General features: G+C 33.8%; 1 protein-coding gene across 10 annotated transcripts; it reads left to right on the forward strand.

The window, feature by feature from the left end:
• Nucleotides 1-4,158: 4,158 nt before the first annotated feature.
• LOC140891103 (uncharacterized) lies at nt 4,159-15,764 on the forward strand. 10 transcript variants are annotated; one of them, XM_073299390.1, is made up of 16 exons: nt 4,160-4,668; nt 6,865-6,923; nt 7,030-7,092; nt 10,091-10,554; nt 10,655-10,861; nt 10,960-11,052; nt 11,563-11,679; nt 11,764-12,264; nt 12,835-13,089; nt 13,175-13,418; nt 13,674-13,728; nt 13,816-13,923; nt 14,005-14,074; nt 14,154-14,261; nt 14,382-14,455; nt 15,476-15,764. In XM_073299390.1, exons 4-16 carry the CDS (start codon nt 10,162-10,164, stop codon nt 15,666-15,668), a joined length of 2,418 nt encoding a protein of 805 aa, XP_073155491.1. In that variant the 5' UTR covers nt 4,160-4,668; nt 6,865-6,923; nt 7,030-7,092; nt 10,091-10,161; the 3' UTR covers nt 15,669-15,764. The 10 variants fall into 10 exon arrangements, with proteins under 10 accessions (XP_073155490.1, XP_073155491.1, XP_073155493.1 ...); XM_073299392.1 differs by lacking the exon at nt 7,030-7,092 and having other exon boundaries at nt 4,161-4,668; nt 13,175-13,265; nt 13,359-13,418; XM_073299389.1 differs by having other exon boundaries at nt 4,159-4,668; nt 6,865-7,092.
• Nucleotides 15,765-15,972: the final 208 nt, after the last annotated feature.

A 15,972-nucleotide genomic window follows, 5' to 3' on the forward strand; every position in this document is an offset into this window, starting at 1 on the left:
GCTTGAAAATATCTCAGTCTTCAATCTGAACGGTGGAGATTGAATTTGAAAGAATCAAACACGTCCAGTAAATCTCGGAATTCGCAAAATCACGTTCTCGCTTTTGTTCTGAGCATTACTTTTCAAAAATTCGAATCTCACAATCCATCTGTTGGATTGGCCTGAAATTAACACACAATCTTTGGAACATCCTGATATTGATCGTGATTGGTGGAGATTGGATTTGGATGCCTCCATCGATTCCAGTAGTCTTCTGAATCCGATATTTCAGCAGTTAGCTCCTTGCAGAAATAGCTACTGTTCAACATATTTGCAAAATTCATAACTCCATATCCAGCCGTTGGATTGATTTGAAATTTGGATAAAGACTTTAAAACATCATGGAAATCCATGTGATTGGTGGAGATCGGATTTTAATAACCGAAGCATTCCCAGTTATTTTCTGAAGTTGAGTCTTCATAGTTCATTCCTTGCAGAAGTAAGTACTGTGCAGCTTTGTTAAAAAAATCATATCTCCATATCCAGCCGTTGGATTGTTATGAAATTTGGAGAGAAGCTTGAGAACATCCTGATCTTTATTTTCACTATTGGAGATCTGATTTGGAAGACCGGAAAGTGCCCGGTGAATTTTGCAAGTTTCTGCTTTATAATATTGGCTTGTCCTTGTCCATTTCTTTTACAACTTCAAAGTAACTTCCAAGAATTTGATTGTTAATATGATCTAATCTGCAAAGTCTCACTTTAAATGGTTAGTAACAATTAATCAAGTTTTGTAATCATCAAAACATAATAATATGAGATTTGTTAATGCATTAAAAACATTAATCTCATAACACGAGATTTGTATGCGTTTAAGGCGTAACAATTTGTTCGATAAACAATCTAAAATTATATAAACAATTCAAAATCTCAAAATCATGATCTACTAGATCAATAACTAAGAAAACAATCCAAAACATATTGAGAAAAAATTCAAACTCGACATTCGATCACTCCTATTTATACTTTATCCACTCCAAACGTTCTTCAATTGTCATTTTCAAGAAAGTCATCTTCTTTGCTCTGGTATTAAGCAATTCAAGTACTATGAATCGAGTGCGATTATCCAAGTCTGGGACTTCCTTAATTGCATCCCAACAATTATCATCGACAGCACCAATCGATTCAATCTTAGAAGCAGCCTTTTCAAGGTTGCAAGAAAGCTTCTGCATAACATCAGGATCAATATTCTTTGACGTTCTTGATTTTAATTCAAAATCAGTTTGTCTCGTTTTTTGCTGGCTGGAGGAACCTCTGAGCTCATTGGTTGAGAAGGCAATGGCAAAGTAATGTCCTCAATAAATGTAGGCTGATATGAAGATTCTGGTCCATCGTTTAGGATGAATGCACCATTATCACTATCAAACACGAGATCATCTAATAAACTAGTGCCTCTGTGTTGTTCTATCTCAAATGTTGTCGCATCAGCATCATCTCCTACAGCACTTGAGAATTTTCCAATAGCAGTTCCATTTCCAACTGCAATTCTCAAATCTTCATAATCTTCAAATGTATTGGACCGATAATACTCATGTCTAGGGTGAGACTGAGAAAACAAAAATAAATGAGTGTTAAAAATTAGTTCTAATTATAATATGAAATGCAAATTTATTATTTAACTAGAAATACTCTCACCATAAAATAATCATCCCATACTTCATCGCTAGCCGTGAATTTTTTTGTCACAGGATCCCATCCAAATCCAGAATTGTGACGTATAAGCTTAGAATAGTTACTGTATCGTTGTTTGAATCACTTCAAACGGCTTTGATATTGTGCAAAAGTTTTTTCACACCCTATTTTTTCCTTAAGAGCAGGAAGTATATTTTTTTTCTACTGTTCGTTTGTTCAACATCCCGTTCTTATCACGCTACCCTCGCATAGCAGCATCAACCATGAGTTTAAGCAATTCATTGCTATCTTTAGTCGTTCACAAATTATACTTTGCTTGTGAATCTTCCATTTTCTACGATAGAAAATATTTCGATCTAAAATATTGTATATCAAACATGCGTCTCTATTTTTAACACATATATTTTGTGGATGCAGTGTTAGGACTACTATTAACAGGTACAAAAAGGCAAGCTTTGATCCCTCCAATAGTGTGTTAGCTAACACTCAGCTAACTTCATTTTCTTTTTATAACATAATTGAAAATATTTATCAAACAAAAATAACAAATAAATACCCTTTCGGAATTAATATGAAAACGATGCCTATGTTCAGTTTAAAGAAATGAAATATAAATTATTACATATATTATGCATGAAGATAATTATTTTATACAATGAATGAAATGTTTTCTGGGAGAGCTTAAACAAATTAAATGATTTATCAAATCAAATTAGATTTATCAATGTAAACTGGAAATTGAATATAAATTAACATAACTAGCCGACATGGATCAAGAATCACCATCTTAATACAATCAATATATGCGGGACACGTGTCACACACCACCATATTATCTCTAAAAAAATTGCAATTAATTAAAAATGGACACTTTACTAACAATCAGATCAATAAACATACATATACAATTCGAAGATTATTTTATCTGGTGACCCCAGTTTGTGTAAATGAGACATGATTTTCAATGTTGGAATGAAACATGATGCTTGCTAGCATCATCTCAGACCACCAGTTTTGAGTTGGCTTAGATTCCCACTTGTTTTGCTTATAGTTAGACTAAAATACTCAACCCATGTATAAAAAAAACACTACAAATATGAAATACATTGAGCACCAATTTCAGACAGAAGATTTAGAATGCTAAAGCACGAGACAAAATGAGTACGGGAGTAAAGACGCAACAGAAAATAGAATTAGAAGAAAACAAAAAAAATCAACAAAAAAAGAAGGAACAATAACATTATTAGTGTGGTGTCCACCCACTATAAATATCACCCACAACCCAACCTGGAACCTCTATTTGCCTCATGTCTCCATAGCCCTTTTTTGTTCTCATTCGTGCACCCAAATTTTAACATGTATGCGGGGTTTTCATGTTTAAGACAAGAAGTGGATTGGATAGCAGATTGTGGTTGGAGGAGAAGAGTTTTCAACATAATTGAGAGATAAGTCGTCCGATGGAGAGGTAAATCGATGGACGACAAAATTAAGGATTCTACAAGTAAATCTAATTAATCAAATAAACTCTTTTGATGCAAGTTATAACAAATGCAAGGTTGGCAAGTAAAGACGAACATCATCACCATGCTAAAAAGGCTCTCTTCAATATTGTACAAGTCAGTTTTTACATGAATCTCAGAATCACATCAAGATAAGCATGGAAGATATCACCAATCACTGTTGAATACTGTCACTAATAACAAAGAAACACATGGTAACCAGTACACAGAGACATTGGACATACCATCTCAAGTACAACCCTGTACTACCTAAAACTAATTTCTCCCACATGGCACCAGTTAAAATCCTCACAAACTCTCGGCCACTCATATTTCATAGCAGAAAAGAAAACCCATCAAGGTACATGCTTTTCGATCTGTTTTTTGTTTTTGTTTTTGGCTTCTTCATCATGGAATTCATAATAATATTTCTCCCACTTCCTCGGCTACGTACTTTGAACAAAAAATTTATATTGTTTAGCTTTGAAGTTATCACAAATTACCCAAAAAAAAAAATGCTACAAATTTTTTAATACATGGTAAAATTTTTGGCACTAGTGTATTTGATTTCATGAGATATCAAAAACGACGATTTATAAAGTAACGAATATTTTCCAAAAAAAAAAAAAGGTAACCAACATAATAACAGAAAAGATTGACGATGAGTGATAAAATTAAGGAGAAATAATTTCTTCATACCTTTGGATGGAAGAAGACTGGAATGATGGAGAGAAGAAGGTGGCAAGAAGAGAACTCTCTGTAGAACCCTAAACGTTTTTTTAAAAATCTATCAAATTTTTGGTGTGATGAGAAGAAAATTCTAGACTTTTTTTATGGTACCTACTGCTTGAATATTTGTACATAAAGATTTTGGTAAAAGTCATTAAAAATCTATATAACTTTTCAATATCATTTGACTTTTATAGAGTTTTAAAAAGTCAAAATTGAATACCACTTGACTTTTTAAAACTCTATGAAAATTTATGTTGAATACCACTCTATTTTTATGGAGTATACAAAAGTAATGATTGAATATTTTAAAGTTCATAAAAGTTTTAAAAATCTTCTTTGAATACACCCCTAAATTTGTTGGCCGTGGAAACATCAACTCTCCCCTCCCAGCTAGCCGCATGCCCTAAATCGATCGAAGCATGAATCATGACCGTCAATCGTTTTCCGGAAATCGATTATAAGTTTCTGCCCCTTTTCCTGAATCGATTCTCAATCAGCTTCGATCCCCTTTTCCTAAATCGATTCTATGTTTTTCCTGCTCGTACGTTGGTTAATCGGGACGAGCTTCGCCATTTGGAAAATCCCACCGAAGAATCTAGCGCTTGTCATCTGTTCTTTCTCCCAAGCATCTGCCATAGAATCTCTATGTCCAAGTTAATGGCTACTTGACGAAAACAACGAAGGTCGGTGTTGGTGCGGGCGAGTAAGAGCTTCGAAGTTGGAATGTTTTGGCAGTCCTAATTTTGCTGAACGTAGTTGTTTGTTGGTAATGACTTGAAATTGTTTCTGTCGGTGTTCATATGAGATTTTTCAAGCAAATGCATTGTTTTTCATATTTTGGGATTTTGGTTTTGTTGGTGTTGCTCTGTTTATTTAGTGACTGAGAAATGATTGATGAGGAGTTATTATTATTATTATTATTATTTTTTTTTTTTTTTTTTTTTTAAATTTTCTTGGTCTTGGTGATCCTGCAATGACTTAATGCATAGTTATTGGTTAGTATAGTTATCTCATGCTTCATCAAAACAGCGATGTCACTTCAATTTGTAAAGGTGGTGAGCGAAACTGATTGCAGAAAAAAATTGAAGTGATAGACCAGTGGAATTAATTGATTTAACTTTACTGTCTTCCGGTCTTCCCTTTAACGTGTATAAGGTGCTTAAATTCATAGCATAGGCATTTAGTATCGTCATTCAAGTGCCTGAGAATCAGAACATTTCAGCTTTTACGTAATTTAAGAGCTGGAAGTTCTTATCATCAGCTGAGAACTAGTTCTTCATGAATCTGTTCCTAATTAATAAGATTGCATATCCTATTTTTTTGGAATTCAAAATAATGGTGAGCCTGCCCTTTAAAGGGATTTTAAACTGATTGGAAAATCACAGGAAGGCATGACAGTATGTTCCAATGAAAAGTTTTTTGGTATTACTGAAATGAAATCACGAGGTTTCTTCTTCCATATAATTGATTCTCTTACTATTTTGTAACAAATTGGAATGGCATGTGTTTCCAAGATTACTTCTTTGCCCTTGCCCTATTTTATAGTATTAGTCTTTATCATGGTTTGTCAAACTGGATTTTAAAGGACTTGCTGATATACTGTATTGAGTTTGGCGTTTGAGTCGGTATAAAAGGAGTTTTTTGGGCACATTCATCAAGTTTGGAAGAAGCAGTTGTTTCATGTAAACATAGTTGTTAAAGGTGAGCGCCTCTCGCCGCCACCAGGCGACCACTCTGCGCCTGGGATATTCCTAGGCGCAGCCTTTTAATAAGGCGAGCCCCGGCGCGCGCTTGGGCTCGCCTTTGAAGCCCACTAAGCGCGCCTCAGTTTTTGTTCTGTTTTTTACATTTCTTTTCTATTTTAACGTAATAAAAAGAAAGTCTATCAAACCCTAGAATAAAATAAATGGACTAAGAAAAGTTATATATTTCCCTTTTTTAATTTAAAGAACATTTAATTGAGTTTCCATTTCCCAAAATATTTGAAATTACATTTATAGATAGATAGATAACAACTATAAATTAGGATCTAAATTGTCAATCTGCCTTAAACTAGAATCTAAATTGATTGATTGCAAATTAGTAGAGAAAATCCCTACACTTATTATGGTTAAAAAAGAAAAATAAAAGTAAACAAAAAGTCTACTAGTAATAGGATTTCTTAAACTACACACAACATTCTAAAAATAAAATCTTAGTATTCTAAATTAGAAAACTAAAAATAATGCAGAAGTATGCCAAGAATGAAATATTTCTTTTACTGCATTCACTGCACTTTACCACAAAATAGTAGTAGTAGATAAATATTTTTTATGATATGATATATTTTTGTTTAGCTTAATTATTTCAATAATAGTGTTTTATCATATAATAGCATTAAATAAATATAGTTTTTTGAAAAATTAATGGTGCGCCTTGCTTCGATAAGGCTTGCGCCTCGCCTTGCGCCTCATGCTCCAGGACCCTTTGCGCTTTAGTGCGCCTTGCGCCCTTAACAACTATGCATGTAAACCATTTAATACTGAATTTTTTCCAGAAAATATACAAGCATAACACATTAAATGACTCTTGTTTTCTTGGATGATGAAAGTGGAACCTAGATAAATTTGAGATCTTACTAAACAAAGTTTTGGGAAAGATTTTGACGCCATAGACATATAATCATTGTTACGTACACAATGAAAATATTTCTTTTTTTGAGTTCTTTGGACATGCCTTTTTCTGTATTTCTTTGTTTTTCCTGATGTGGTCGTTTTGCTGTGCTTTACGAGGGTTTCTATAAAATGCATCGATATTTTAAAAAAGATAAATGTATAGTTGTTGTTAACAAGAAATGACAGATTTGAATCGATACATTAATAGAAAGATCACCTCTGAAATTGATTTTTATGAAAAGTTGTCTTCTCTTTTTCACTCAAATATTGCTGATCAGTATAACTTAGCTCTTTCCTTATTTTTCCAGAGTCCCTTGATTGGTGGATTTGTTCTCTTGGAACCTCCTTTCCTCGGCCATATTTTAAGGTTACACAAAGATTTATACGCATTTTACATTTACATGGATTATAGATAAATACTGTAAAAGGGATTCTATGAATTTGATATCTTTTTCTTCGCACCTCATATCAAGAGGAGGGGTTTGAGGTTGATTGGCTTGTTCAAGGCAAGGCTCGACGTAGTTGAGTGGTTATGGGTAATCTCCTATCTAAGATTGAGGCTAAGCTCCTCTTTTTTGTATTATTTTATTGTCTTATCTTGTGACATAGTCTTGTCTCTAATAGAAAAAAATTTACATAATTACTTTGAGTTTTTGTAACTTCGGAAAACTAATGTTGTAATGATTTTATTAGAAATATGAAAAAAAAATTAAATTTAACCGATATATTCCAGCAAAGTAGATGCAACATCACGTGTGGGAGTTAAAATTCAGTAGTAAGTAACATGGGTTATTGCCATATGCTGTTGCACCTACTTTGGTTTTACTTTTTAAAAATACTGTATTTCCGATTTTGTGCTACTACCAGAATTTGACTTCATCCCATGAGTGATCTAGTATAACTCAGAATTAATAATTAAAATGGGAAATTTTGTGGACGAAGAATGATAAAACTTTGATTAATTTTTTTAGTTTTGAAGGCTTTGATCGTTGTTGGTTGCTTAGTTGTACGAGTAATGGACAAAGCTTGGATGTCAAAGAACAAATTATCACATGAATATGAGGTTGGGGTAGAGTCTTTCCTGCAATACGAAACGCTAACAATCCAAATGAAATACCTTGCCCATGTGCAAGATGGTAATCTATAGAATAAAGATGTTCACACTATACGGGCACATTTGTGTTGTAAAGGTATGGATTTAACATATCATACATGGATTTGGCATGAGAAAAGATCTACGATCGAGAACTCAATGAATGATAATGATCGATTAGGGCAAGATGAACACAAATATTTTGCCGAGGAACGTATAGCTATGGTATATGCTACATATGATAGTTATGCTGAGAATCCAAACCAATTCCATAAGCTACTTGAAGATGTCGAGAAACTTTTATATTTTGGATGTACTAAATTTACAAAGTTAACAACACTCATGAAATTATTTAACTTGAAGGCAAAATATAGTTGGAATGATAAAAGTTTCACTGATTTACTTAGTTTGTTCGGAAAAATGCTTCCAAATGACAATGAATTGCCTTTGTCCTTGTATGATGCAAAGAAAAGCTCATGTGCATTATTATGTGAAAATACATGCTTGCATTAATGATTGTATCTTATACCGGAAGGAATACGAGGACTTTTCCAATTGCCCTGTAGCGGGATATCAAGGTGGAAGTTGGGTAAAAACTCTACGATAAATGGAGGAGTTACTGCAAAGGTTATTTGGTAATTCCCACCTATTCCAAGATTTCAAAGATTGTTTCGAAGCAAGGAGTGAATTTGACATGCTGATAAAAGAATTCGTGATGGATAGTTGCGTCATCCAGCTGATGCTCCTGCTTGGAAAGTAGTGGATCACAACTGGCCAGAGTTTGCTTCTGAGCCAAGAAATCTTAGATTGACCATATCAGCAGACGGGACCAAACCCCATAGTTTGATGAGTTCTGCATATAGTTGTTGGCCAGTTGTAATGATCATCCAGGGTTGTGTATAAAGAAAAAAAATTATGATGCTCACTTTGTTGATTTCTGGTCCCAAACAATCGGGAAAAGATATTGACGTTTACTTGACACCTTTGATTGATGACTTAAAATGCTTATGGGATATAGCGCTGATGCATATGATGCATATCGACAAGAAAGTTTCTCGCGTAGAGCTGTCTTACTATGAACGATCAATGATTTTCCTGCATATGGGAACATGTCAGGTTGTGTTGTGAAAGGATATCATGCATGTCCTATTTGTGGTGAAGAAACGTATTCGACAAGGTTGAAGCATAGTAAAAAAAATGTCATATACAGGTCATCGAAGGTTTCTTCCTAGAAATCATCCTTTTCGAAGGCAAAAAAAAAAGATTTTAATGGGAACCACGAGTTCAACACCGCACCAGAACCATTTGAAATATTCATGAAGATCTTGAAAGGCTATGTGCGAAATCGCAATCGGCCTGAAGGGTGTATAGCCGAATGTTATATTGCTGAAGAGGCTGCGGAATTTTGCTCGGACAACATGTCTTGTGTGCATACAATTGGGATCCCAACAGGGCATTAGCAATTACAACTTACTAAGCCCATCTGGTGCAGTAGTGCACTCCACTTGTGATGATGAGTTGCATCAAGCCCATCGTTATGTATTGAAAAATGAGTTGACTTTGATCCATATATCGAGTAATTTCTCTAAGTTATTAATACTTTATTGCACTTTCTTGAATTCTATTGGCTAACTTATTCACATTCATTTAATTAGGGAACACATGACATTTCTGAATGAAAAATTTCCTCATAAAGCTAAGTCCAAAAAGTGGTTACAAGATGAGCATAACCGAGCGTTTGCTAACTAGTTACATGATCGTGTAAGTTGCATAAGTATTGAAATATAGGTTTTCAAAGCTATGTTCAAATTTTATCACATTGTGAAATATAGGTTGGAAGTGCAGTTGGTCATTCCACCTGTCAAAAATCAGAAAGGTTGAAGTGGATAGCGCGTGGACCTAGCTATCAAGTGTTAAAGTATTCTATTTATTTGATTGATGAGGTTACTTATCATACAAAAGAGTGTATCATGATAAGAGTGCGATGATACACGAGTTGTTCAAAACTTTGAAAGTAAGCTTAGTCGCAAAGTCAGTGCATGTTTCTAGTACAAAGGACAAAAATCCAGATGTGTCAAGACATGATTCTTTTTGTTGTTCAAGAAATATGTGAATTCGATTATCACAAATTTGAAGTTCTAATGTTTAATTGTAATTAGGTTGAGAATAATAACGACATTAAACTTGATGATCTTGGTTTCACGTTGGTAAAACATCAAGAGATTTGGATTCAAATCTGACTCTTTTATCTTGACCAGTTAAGCAAAGTAGGTATTTCACATTGAAGATCCTCAAGTTCCTACATGGCATGCTGTACTTGCAACTCCTACAAGGAGTACATTGAATACATAAATGATGTTGAGTTGAAAAACTCTGTAAGCCACTATCAATGTTTTCTTTCTTTGTAATGCGAATGTCTAACAAGATCTCAATTTTTGCAGGAATTGTGTCATCGAGGAACTTGAGGTCTGATTCAGGCATTCAATAATCTCCTAATTTCTTTGTGGTCACTATGGCACCTCGTGGACAGCTTCATATAGGGTATCACAATGATGAAGCTGCTGAAAACAGTAAGAGAATACCGATGAAGCTGAAGGCTAAAGAAAATACTGCATATTCTGCCACTGATTCTAGTTGTGAGGGTAAAACAGTAATGGAATCTACAGAGATCGAGACAACAAGAACTTCTAGAGGTCGTACACGTTTGGATAAGCTCGTTAGGCAAAGGGTTCAGGGAATTAGAAAGGATGTAAGGTTCAATAAAATTGGACAACCAATAGGAGAATTTGCTGGTGAAATGCAAAGTTATATTGGCGTTCTCACTCGAGAAAAGATTAAGATAAGTTACAAGACGTGGAAGCAGGTTCCAAGTGATGTTAAAGAATCAATATGGGAATCGGTTAATGTAAGATAGAATGCTTTGACAATTTTAATTAGCTTTTGTATGGTTATGGTATATGCAATGCTATGGGTTAATATCTTTTTTTTTTCTTTTTTTTTTACAGCTGACGTACAATATTGACCCAAGCTGGAAGAAGGGATGTCTGAATTCGGCAAATAATAAGTGGCGTCAATATAAGGCTCATCTTACTCAAAAGTTCATTTTCTCGAAGCTTGATAAACCAGAGTTGAAAAAACCGCCTAGTGGCTATGGTATTACACGGGATGATTGGAGTTCCTTTGTAATCAGTCGCATGTCGGACGACTTCATGGTAAGATTATTAATTTGTTCTTTAAAAAAAAGTTGACCACAAGTCATTATTATATATATGGATTCATTAATACATATTTGAAATGTTCAATTAACTAGAAAGTAAGAGCTGAACAAAAGAGGAGAAGAAAGCGGAACATATACCCCCATCGGCTTTCCCGTAAAGGATATGCACGTTTTGCTGACGAAATAGTAAGTATTTTTTTACCACATGTTCTTGTAAGAGATAACAAAGGTCCTGACTTTTGCAAATAGTTGGGTTGGTTACTTGGCTATAACTTGTTAAAAGAGATGAATTGTCTGTCAATGGACTCCTTTCGCCTTTGATGCCGCATATTTAACTTCCACAAATTTTCTGATTTTGGTATGATCTATATACAAGCATTATAATTTTGATTTATCGGATATTGAAGCTGCTGGTTGATTCTTGTATTTAGATCCTATTTTTGTTTGGCACCGATAGTTATTGCTGCTAGTGCTTTCTGATGAAAACAGTCTCATGCTTGATCTAAGTTCAGGAAGGATATGACTTTATCATTCATCGCTTCATTTTGTTCTCTTCTTAATTGTTCTAATAAGCTCCTAACAGCGGCTACCTCATTCATATTTTACGAGCAGAAATCTACTGCGTCTTCTATAGACGTAGGTATGCACTTGATTTTTACGGGGTTTTTTTTTTCATATCAGTTATCTTGTTTGTAGGCAGGTGAATTATGTGATGATGATGAGATAAATCGGGCTATTATTTGGAAGAAAGGACGGGTGGATAAGAAGGGTCAAGTTGAAGGCGATGATCTGAAAATGGCAATAGAAAAGATTGTATGAAAGCAATACATGAAAGTCAATAGTATTTATTCATTTAAACTGTTTTTAGTAATTATTTTGTTTTCTTGTGCATGACAGAATGATTACGTGCAACAAAAACGGGAGGGGAAGTTGCACTTTGAAGGGGCAAAAAAAGATATCCTTACGAAAGTATTTGATTCAGATGAACATGCTGGGCATGTGAGGGGTGTTGGAGCTCATATCACTCCAACAATCTATTTTAATGTGGGTAGAATATGGAAGAGTCCTCCTGGTGATGGCCATTTACTTTTTCAACATAAAAAAGAGGAGTTGGAGGCAAAAATATTAATCTCAGAACAACATCAACGCATAGCAGAACAAAATGCACGCCTTGCAGATCAAAATGCACGCCTTGTAGATCAAAATGCACGCATACTAAAACTTGAAGAAATGTTCAAAAAGGGTGCATGCTACTTTGATATTGATGAGAAAGGTAGTTGCTCCGTAAAGTTACATCCCATTAGTTTAGGCAAAGTCAAAACAGAAGAGAGTGCCTCAAATTATGAAACCTTCAATGACGATGACATGCAAGTTTTGAGCAAAGATGATTTCTTGCAGGTTTGTTAAAAATTCTGGTTATATAACTTAATATTATTCAATTTTTCTTTCAGAAATTTGAAAAAAAAAAATTAACTACGAAATATTTTCTGAAATAGATATTTTTTAGAAAAAAAACATTTCAGTACAAAAATCACTTACGCTACTGATTATTTAATTATGATATTAATTTGACACATTTTCTTCTAGCACACCCTCTCCCTTTAAATACAATTCAATACTTTTGGAACCTATGCTACTTATTTTTTAATTCTGATATTAAATGAAAGGACTATTTAATCTGTCAAATTCTCGTTCTATAAATATTGCCCTCCAATTGATTGGAAGAGCAAAATCAAGAGTCATATCATCAAATATTTATCTACTTTAGTTTTAAAATTTCTTGCAATTGTCATATTTTGAAAGGTAAAATGTCGATTTTTTTCCCCTTTTTGGGTTATTGTACTATTAAATGCATGTTAGTACTCTTTATAATCCTTCTATTCACATATACTTCTATTCACGTAATATTACTTAATATTATTACAAAAATGAGTTGCATCAATTTATAACATGATTTTTGTTTTCTAGGGTAAGCCGGTTGCATTGACATTGGAATCTAATACCAATATAGTTGCCTATGGTACAATTGTTCATGCCAATGGGGCTGGTAAATTACGTCATGGTGTCCCGTTACCCGTAAATTGCATGCGCATCTCCATTGATGAGGCTGTGGAGAAATTAGCACATTTGCCATTCCCAATTTCAAATGAATGTGATACTATTGGTGATGCCGTAGGAACCCATGTGGCTTGGCCTGCGCACTTGGTAAAGATGCAAGATGAGGTAAATGTGATATTTTATTTGGAGTTAAATTGTCCAAAAAAATTTAGTGAAATGTACCTAACATGTGTAAATTTGCAATTTTTAGAAGTCTCGAAGGAAGCAAAATGTCGACAAAAGAAGTAACCCTGTTTTGCCATCAAGTGTACCAAGATCGTTGAATATATTGTATTTTTATTGTAAGCATGCTCTAGATCATGAAAAAAATATATCAATGATTTTTTATCATGATTTCTTTGACGAAGATTACGAACTACTTGTTCACCTTGAAGACATCATTCCTTTTATCATTTGGAGCCAATATCTACCAATTGTATTGTTGTTTACATGTGGTAAGTCTTCAATTAACATGAACTTTTTACTTTTATTTGTTTAGCATATAGGCTGTATAAACTTTATTAATTTAGCATACCAACATTCTTCTGTTTGAAATGGTAGGCATCTTTATAGAAAGATGAAAAGAGATAACAAGCTCGATAAATTTAGGTTCATGAATCCACACACCATCCCATACATGCCATATGTGACCAGACTTGACAAAAAGGGTAAAATTGAACACTTGAATGAAAGGGCGAGTGTTTTGGCAGATAGGCTGAGTGGTGCATCGAGAAATCAACTAGTTTTGGTGCCACTTAATGTTGGGTAAGTAAGAATTACAATATTATTTGAAATTGATTTTTGGAGACAAGTTAGTGAAATGTATGCACTAATTATATGTTTTGTGCATAGTTGTCATTGGATTCTCACTGTTGTCGATCCTTATATGGAGGTGGTTTATTTGTTGGATTCACTTAGTCATCGCAATCGTTACGAGGATTGGAAATATGTAGTGAATATGTGAGTACATATTCTTTTTTTATCAAGCATTTAATCTAGTCAATAAAACAATGATATGTCGACACTTCTTGATGTATGAAGGAGTTTGAGATTGTTTAATTCAAACAAGGAAATGAAAGGGAGAAAACAGGCTATATGGAAAGTAGTAAAGGTATATATGCATGCCTAGTCGTGATTCATCTACAAATATTAACTGTGTATTAGTCGTTGACAATTTGTTTCTTACATAGGGTCCTCGGCAACCAGATGCGAAACAATGTGGTTTTTATGTGATGAGATTTATGAGAGAAATTATTGAAGGAAATGCTACCAGCGAAAAGGATTCACTATCCTCAATAGTAATATTTGACATATTCTCAATCTTCTCAAATAATTGTCTTTTTATCATTTTGCAGAGTCATTAAATTTTTTTTTTTATGAATATAATTTATGTGTTGGCTTGAAGTTCATGAAAACAGATTACTCTATGGAAGAAATTGATGAAGTGCGTTCTGAATGGGCGGAATGCATACAAGTTTATATTTATGACTAGGTACGCAGAGTATTATTGTTTGAAAGTTGGGTTTTGGAGCTTGACTAGGTACCCTTAGTTTAAATAGAGTACTTTGAAGTTGCGACAACATGGGTGAACACCATAGATTAGCGAACCCATGGTCATTCATATCCAAGGCGAGAAGCCGCCAACAGTCTCATATTTCCAATCATTTAAACTTTTTTAACCCTTCTTGAGCTGTTCTATGGAACGAGGGTAAATTTTTGCTTGTGAATGGGGCAGCACTAGTTTGAAGTTCTTGAAGGATGTTTGAATCCGTGACCATGTCAGGCTGGGTTTGAGTGGTCATTTCGACAGTCATTACATCATTCTTGAGTTCAGAGCCCAATATCTTGACAGGAAATTCAGTGCAATTTGTTAAAGATCTATTCCCTTCAACGTTGTCTCGAGATTTCTCATTTTTTCGCAATGATTCTTTTGGAAGGTTTAATTTACACGGTTGGCTCCCATTTCATGGTATCCTGTTCGGAAAAATTCCATATACCTTGTTAATTTTCAGAACTTCTCTCTCCTTATCACTGATAGACGACTTAAAGTAGTAAAATAGAACTATTTTCAGGCTTACTTGCTTCGACTCGATGTTTCGGATAAGTTTGCTGGCAGTGATTTTCAAGAACTTGGCTTGAGAGGATATGTACAGCATGAATAATTAATGAGTCAAAGTATTTGTTCCAAAAGTTCAAAACAATTTTTAATAAAATAAATATCACCATTATTGATCTCCAAACCATAGCATATATCCTTGCATAACGGTGGCATTTTTTAATTGTTCGATCATTGCTAAAAAATTGATCTCCAAACCATAGCATATATCCTAGCATAACGGTGGCATTTTTTAATTGTTCGATCATTGCTAAAAAATTGATAATTTGTGCTAGTTGGTTATTAATGTAGTCTCTAGCAAATATGCACTTTATGTGAATTATTTAACATGCCAATTTATGTTTTAGGTGTCTGGACATTGTAATATTTGCTGATATGCCCTTTTTTGGACGTTAGACAGAGATGCAAGAAGGATTGGGCTTTGTTTCAAAATCGTCTTGCTAATGCGGAGAAGCCATATTGTGAACATCATGATCGAAAATATGTGATTTTATGGTTTGATACTACCAAGTTTGATCTGATGAGTGCAACTACTAATTTTTATTTTTTTTTTTTTGAAAATGAGTACAACTACTTTTGTATATCTTAGTTGGCATATTTTGGGTTTCATTTACATAGCTATATTATCTTCCAATTTAGACGCATGCAGTTAAATTTTAGAACTTGAAGATAACATTTCCAAGGATTGAATGTAGTAAATATTTTATTTTCGATTGGTTTGTTGATATTTAATTATTATCATAGATGTTATAAACAGACAACTCTTTTTTTTTTTACAAAAAAATGATTTTTAACTATTGGAAAGATAAATTAAAGTCAAAGGTTTCGAAATATAGTGAAAAAAATTAATGACAATGGATTTTAACCGTTGTTTCCGTTGACAAATTTTTTTC

Source organism: Henckelia pumila, chromosome 3 (assembly GCF_033568475.1).
Source record: "Henckelia pumila isolate YLH828 chromosome 3, ASM3356847v2, whole genome shotgun sequence".
NCBI classification, from domain to species: domain Eukaryota; kingdom Viridiplantae; phylum Streptophyta; class Magnoliopsida; order Lamiales; family Gesneriaceae; genus Henckelia; species Henckelia pumila.

Excerpts from the sequence above, each read along its gene's own strand:
- LOC140891103 (XM_073299389.1), top strand. The coding sequence starts at position 10,162 with ATGGCACCTCGTGGACAGCTTCATATAGGGTATCACAATGATGAAGCT. Across the intron at positions 10,555-10,654 it reads CAATATGGGAATCGGTTAAT|CTGACGTACAATATTGACCC; the intron begins GTAAGATAGAAT and ends TTTTTTTTACAG. Across the intron at positions 13,729-13,815 it reads TTGGTGCCACTTAATGTTGG|TTGTCATTGGATTCTCACTG; the intron begins GTAAGTAAGAAT and ends TTTTGTGCATAG.